Source organism: Sceloporus occidentalis, unplaced genomic scaffold (assembly GCF_023333645.1).
Source record: "Sceloporus occidentalis isolate IW3139 unplaced genomic scaffold, rSceOcc1.0.p SCAF_358, whole genome shotgun sequence".
Taxonomy (NCBI): domain Eukaryota; kingdom Metazoa; phylum Chordata; class Lepidosauria; order Squamata; family Phrynosomatidae; genus Sceloporus; species Sceloporus occidentalis.
In genome coordinates, this window is record NW_028317338.1 from 13,095 (window position 1) to 20,115 (window position 7,021).

General features: G+C 37.3%; 1 protein-coding gene across 1 annotated transcript; it reads left to right on the forward strand.

Annotated features, from left to right (window-relative positions):
- Positions 1 to 1,929: 1,929 nt before the first annotated feature.
- On the forward strand, positions 1,930 to 6,818 carry LOC149273810 (exocyst complex component 1-like). Its single transcript, XM_089505979.1, has 3 exons — positions 1,930 to 2,050; positions 5,320 to 5,450; positions 6,555 to 6,818. Exons 1-3 carry the CDS (start codon positions 1,930 to 1,932, stop codon positions 6,816 to 6,818), a joined length of 516 nt encoding a protein of 171 aa, XP_089362105.1.
- The last annotated feature ends 203 nt before the right edge of the window (positions 6,819 to 7,021 follow it).

Consider the following 7,021-nt stretch of genomic DNA (forward strand, 5'->3'; position numbering starts at 1 on the left):
TGGTCTACTTAAATCCCAGTACACATGTGTAAAGGGTTTATATGGATTTCAATGCGTAACACGGGGCCTAAATGCATACTGTAGCTATGGACTTGTGCAGGTAAATAGTAAAACCCGCTACGGGTTCATGAACCGCAATGGATATTAGACACGTAATAACCAAAATCTTCTCGTATCTCTTTTCTCTTCTTGAAAAAAAAAAGTGTTTTAATATTATCATTATTTTTTAGCAGAAATTCTATATGCTAAGCGTAGAAAGCATCATTTATGGTTCACTGTTCATTGAGGGCCAAGACGGCAATTAATAGGAAACTAGCTAAGGGTATTCACGAGGGTGGGATGAGCTTTTGTCCCATGGCACCTGAAGAACTGCAGAGTTCATTGGAAAGTCAGTTGAAGGCTGCTGTAATCAGATGATTAGCCGGAACACATTAAGAGTTCCAATTGAAGTCAGCTGGAATTCACCTTATTGAACTTGACATGCTGGAAAACAGTGGGAGTTCAGGCATCTTAAGTAATATATCATAGTATGCTCAGAATCAAGAGTTTCAGAACTTGGTATAGCCTTTGTCATGTAGTCAAGTGGAGGAGGTAAAACAGAAATAAAATATTAAAGCTTTCTTCAACTTTCTTGTTTGGTTTTGTTATGGACACCTATGTGGTTTTTGCCTTATAACAACAAATACACACTGGTTTTGTTTTTGTGGCCACAAAGATGTATCGACTCATTGTGTATGTTATGGCCAACAGGCAGTTTCTCAGATGTCTCTGAACTACCAGACTTTGGACAGCCAAACTGTAATGGCTCGATTTAGCTACCACAAAGGCAATTTCTAAATGAAGCACATATGGGAACACAAATGCACATGTCATTGAAGAATTGCAAGTTCTGTTTTTCAAGTAACAAATGCAGACAATGTTTTCTATCCCTGTAACGCAACTAAAAGGAATGGATCTGCAGGCACTTGGTTAAAGTATTTCCAGCTTCTCTACTTTTCTAACTTAAATCCAAATTCTAACCATTCTCTATGATACTTGCCACTAGACTACACATGACTGAAACTTCAGACGCCTTCAGATATGGAGCAATGATGGGGAAGGGAGTCCCAAGATCTTCCATGTGGCCCTCCAGCAGTTGGCCTTTCCAAAGACAAAACGCTTGTCCTACCATGTACTCCAAGTCTTCAAAGGTATCATAGCAGATCCTTTAAATACTGGGTGCAGTATTGAATTTTCTCTTGTAGAGCGTTAATTAGCTTATAAAATCAATTTTTGTGCTGAGTGATATTTAATAAATAAGCCTTGGGCTCCTCTGAAAGGCTGTGATGAGTATAAATGAAAAGTGTTTCTTTTCATGAAGAGGAGCTTTTAGTGTTAATGTAAGGGGATGCTGCACAGTTTACAAAGTGGTTCTGAACAGGGAATTGTCTGGCTCCTTTTCTAAGGCAACGTCATGAGTATAGACTTGTGGGAAGCGTTAAGTGTTCTGCAATAGAAGAACAGTCCTGCCTTCACTTGCTACTTGTAATAATAGTCTTAATGGAAGATAAGCTCAATCAATATATCAAGACAGCTGCTAACTGATTATTATAATGGACCCAAAACTACTTTTCCTATTCTATCATTTTGAGGGTTAAAAATCTCTATAAATGACAATAACATGAAAGTTATGCGTCTGTTAACTTCTAAATATGATTGCTCCTGCAAACATCCCATGCTCAGGGGAACTTGGACCATCACAAAGAAGGATTTAAACTATTGCAAGGAAGCTTGTGAATTTGCGTTGAACAACACACAGAGGGTCTGGAACTGGGATTACTGCTTTATGTAAAGGGCAAAAGAAGCCAGCCCAGGAAGAGAAAAAGACAGGCGATCTCTTGCATGAATGCGGATTATATTTTCCAACATCTGTGCTATTAACCAACGGATATGTCATCCCTTTTAAAAGAAGATATGGAAAAAAAACTTTTTAAGCCAAAAGGACACACACTGTATGAGTTCATTGAGACAAAGTCCAAACTTAAGGAGAGGTATTACCTTTGTACATCAGGTAATTGTTGACTGCTTATACACATATGTATGTATAGATAGATAGATAGATAGATAGATAGATAGATAGATAGATAGATAGATAGATAGATAGATAGATGGATTGATATAGATATAGATAGATAGATAGACAGATAGATAGATAGACAGATGGATAGATAGATGGATTGATATAGATATAGATAGATAGATAGATAGATAGATAGATAGATAGATAGATAGATAGATATAGATAGATATTAGTTTTGCTTTTAGTATTTCTTCCAAACTTAGAAATTACTGTATGTGACTCACGATGACAGCATTGAGTTGTAAAACACTAAAGATTCATGAAATTAATGGTTTTATTTTTGTTATTTCTATAACCCCATATGTTATTGCAATTTTCTTAGCAGACAATGTCTAGCACTGGGTAAACTGCTTACATTGAAGAAATGTGTTATAAAAATATGATTTGACTTCACAAAGCTGAAGTGAAATTATTTTACTTCGAATGCCATTGTTTCTAAATTGTTATGTTGTATTCTCTGAGACATTGTGAATGGTTTGTTGTGATGAGTCACTTAATGTGCCTTTTTAATGTTTAGATTAGGTTTTGGTTTTTTTTTAAATCACATAGGAAACAAAAAAGGATTTAACGCGTGCTGAATGTTTCAACTCACTGTGTACAACCTGCTAGGATTCTGCTTTGTACAAAATATTAAAATATTGTATAGATAATTAAATATGTTTTAATCAATTTAGTGGCTGGGACGAAAAACTAGTTTTCTTTTTTTATATGAAACATATTGGGAAAAATGTATTCACAGAATATAGCAACTAATTATAGGACAGTGTCTATATACAAGATATCATCAAGCCAATATGCTATGATAGAAAATTAATACTTGCTTCACTTACGTCTTAATATTTTACCCATGTCACATCCCGCCTCGCCAAATCATGTGTGAGTGGGAGAATCAATATGAATTGTAATTGTATATGCAAGAACGCGGGATGTAAAACCAAAGTTGACCCTTAATCTTTAAGTAAACACCCCCAAATAGCAAAATCCTCCAAATTTCATATACCATCTTATTCAAAAGAAAATTGAACTGTGAGGAAAAGTTTATAAAACAAAGTATGTTAACTCTTCCTTTGTTCCTAGAAAGTGTGTGTTCCTGTGCTTTTGTAAAAACATGCTTTATGCTAAATAATTACTATTAAATAGTTCTCTTAAGATAAGTATAACAGCTTGTCTGGATGGCACAAAGGTAAGAAATCCAGGGCAACAAACAGTTACATTTTGATTTTTTTTTATTTGAAATTATATATGATTCAAGTCAACAATGATGTACGTCATTTAAAAAAATAGGAAGTAGTAGTTAGGGGCACATTCCATCAATACTTTGGCCAGGAGAGGTGTTTCAGTTTATCTTCCAATGACTCTGCTTAGTATTTGTTACCGTGTCTATCTAGCCTTATCCCTTTGAGTAATCTTTGCCAATCATACATTACATGACCAAAAGAATGAGGACATCTGACCATCATACCTATATAAGCTTGGTGTACATCCCATTCCAAAACCATGGGCATTAATATGGAGTCACCCCCCCCCCTTCATTTTCAGCTGAAACAGCCTTCACTATTCTGGGATTGCTTCCCAGATGATTTTTGAGTGGAATTTTTTTCCCATTCAGCCAAAGGGACATTTGTGAGATCAGGAGACAAGCTTTGTACACAGGGGCACAGTTATACTGGAACAGGGAAGGGCCTTCCCCAAATTGGTGCCACAAAGTCACAAGCAACAGTTGTCTAAAATGTCTTCGTATACTGTAACATTTTCATTCAATGGAACTAAGGGGCCTAGCTCAAGCCCTGAAAACAGCCCAGACCATTTTCCCTTCTCTATCAGACTTTACAGCAGACACGTACGGTACGCGCGTTACGGTACATAGCGTTCTCAGATATGTCCATCAGACTAGTGATTTATCGCTCCAGAGAACACATTTCTGCTGCCCCAGAGTCCAGTGGCAGTGTGCTTTACACTACTCCATAGCGATCTTCAGCTTGTGTGCAGCTGCTCAGTCATAGATACCCATTCCATGAAGCTCCCGACACACAATGCTTGTGCTGATGTTGCTTCCAGAGGCAGTTTGGAACTCTGTAGTGAGGGATGGTACAAAGGGCAGGCGATTTTTACACACTTTGTGAGTGTGCATGGTCTACCGCCTTATGGCTGAGCTGATGTTACTCCTAGACATTTCTACTTCACAATAACAGGAGTTACAATGGGCTGAGGCAGCTTTCGCAGGGCAGACATTTCACTTACTGACTGATAACAAAGGTGGCATCATATGTGCCACATGTAAAGTCACTGAGCTCTTCAGTACGACCCATTCTACTGCCAATGTTTGTCTATGGAGATGATATGCCCATGATTTTAGACACCTGTTAGCAATGGGTGTAGCTGAAATAACTCAATAATTAGGAGTGTCCACATACTTTTGATCATATAGTGGATGTGTATTGTGCAAATGGACCAAAAACGATTTGGACAAATTTTTCATTTCATTTTTGCCCATTGGTTTTCGGCCAATGAACTTCATTTCCTGCCCTTTCGGTTCAAATTAAATTCGGATGGCTTTTCCCATTCAGAAACAAAAGTTGTTGCCACTCAACTCACTCACGCTCTCTCACACTGTCATTCACTCACTCTCACTCTCAATGTCTGCCCACCTTGTTTGTAGACCGCTTCCATTTCCCTGTATCCTTTCCCGCTGCTCTGCAAATGAAAATTCTAAGCTTTCTGCTTTGTTTTCGTTTGTTTCATTGGGGTCCCTCCTCATTTTCAGAAATGTGTACGAATTAACAAAAGTTTAGAATTTTGTGAAAATTTAAATCCTATGAAACCCAAATGCATTATATTTCTGTGGACACTCATTAATCTCAGCATTGAGTGTTACATGTCTTGTCGACTTATTTTTAAACACATCATAACCTTGTATGTAAATTGTTAAGGAGCTATGCAATAGAATTCATTGCTACGAATAAACTTTTACTTAGTTTATTGCTTTAGCAATATCTCACCAACCTGTTTGCCAGAAATGTAAACATATAAATTATAAATGATAAAACATCTATACATAATCAAGTCATTTTTTGAATTGTCACTACAACGAGTCCCATGAGTAAGCTTGAAGTATGTGTACATTTCAGACCATTGATTAGTGTGTAAATCACAAGCGTTTCAGCGAGTGAGTGTATATCATTGGGAAAAATGTCTTTCAGTGTCTAAAGAAGAGGAAGTTCATATATCCCTAATAAAGCACTACAGAGTGTGCTTGGAAGAAAAGTATGAGGTGACAGAGACGTGGTTACTTAAAGACTTGGAGTTTATTGATGGAAAAGAAGCAGATACCGTAAGTCTGAATTATTTGTGAGGCAATAATTAATAGGATTTAAAATCAATGAGTGTATGATTTTCTAATGCACATTTTGGTTAAAAACATATCCACCATAATATGATATTCCCCACTGTACACAATACACTGATTACTAAAAGCATGTGTACATTTTGGGGTCTTAATATTAACAGTGGAATATCACCTATTTACAACATACCCAGAAATAATTATGAAGTCATCATTCCAAATTTTTCAGGAAGCATTTAATTGTCATGAGACGCAAATGCAGCCCCTTATAGGTTGTTATCATATAAGTCCAAGTTACTAAATGCTAACCAGCATTGCCTGTTGACAAAACCAGTCACACACATATCTCAGCAATTTCTCCTTTAGCTACTATTATTATTAGCATATGTGCCATACATTTTTCTCCCATGTTGTTCACTTCCACTTTCTCCTCTCTCTATATTCTCTATATTCACCGGTGCCCCATTCCCCCTTAATCTGATAGCCCCTCCGCACCAACACAACGCTATTTGTCAGCCCCTCTTCCCGGTGCAAACAACACTATGTAGTAGCCCTTTCCCCCTCCAGCAAACACCATCTGATGGTGGCTCTTCTCCCTACACTAAAAGCCCCGCTACTCACTGCACAAAACACTATGTGATAGCCTGTCTGACTTGTGACTCACAACATTTGCTGGCAACCCCTCTCCTACCTGTACACAACACTTTGCAGCAGCCTCTCCCCCTAGTATATATAATACCGTCATTGCACACAACATGATGCTGAAACCGCTCTCTTCCCTCCTCCCGCACAAAACATGATGCTCCTTTTCCCTGCACACAACATAATCCTGCAGCCCCTCTCCTTCTCACACACTGAAATATCCAGCAATGCCTATAGTAAATTGTAAGTAACTCTGGACAGGGCATACAACAAAGTCCAGTCATACTGCACTTCACTTTAGGCCCAATATGACCAAGAGTTTTTTATGATGACAAGGCATTCATTTGTATAGACATTATCATTGTTGTGATTATTAATATACCATGTGTAAAAGTGTTAATCATAATGGTTGTATTGTTATAATAACCTCCCCTTCATTTTGCCCCACAGGATAACCCTTATTTCGACATGATGTTTGAAGAACTCTGTAGTATTGAAGCCTATAGCTGTGCCTCAAAATATGCTTTTGCAAGAAGTCTAATTAAACTGAATACGCTCTACACCAAAAGGGACATCAAAGTTTTTAATTTTGACTCTTCATATATAGAAGATGGCGTCATATGGTCTTCAAACAATGGGGATTGTTTAGTACTAATGAGAATATGCTTTTATGCATCTAATCTTCTGTGCCTCTCTCTTTGTCCAATGCCATAGGTATAAAGTAACTCAGGTTAAAACTTATATTGAAGAACCATTATGGGTGTAGTGTTTTATGATATAGTTACAGCATGCATAAGTGAGGTTCTAAATGTGATTTGTCAAAATTAACGTATCATCCAAACAGTAATTGGGTTGGTCTATGTGTGTAGAACAGACATCAACAAAAAGCAATGAATGTTGACTAATGTTGTGACACA

What these genes read in the sequence shown, in the direction of transcription:
- LOC149273810 (XM_089505979.1), top strand. Translation starts at nt 1,930, where the DNA reads ATGTCATCCCTTTTAAAAGAAGATATGGAAAAAAAACTTTTTAAGCCA. An exon ending in GTATTACCTTTGTACATCAG is followed by an intron (nt 2,051 to 5,319) that starts GTAATTGTTGAC and finishes AATGTCTTTCAG; the next exon opens with TGTCTAAAGAAGAGGAAGTT. An exon ending in ATGGAAAAGAAGCAGATACC is followed by an intron (nt 5,451 to 6,554) that starts GTAAGTCTGAAT and finishes TTTGCCCCACAG; the next exon opens with GATAACCCTTATTTCGACAT.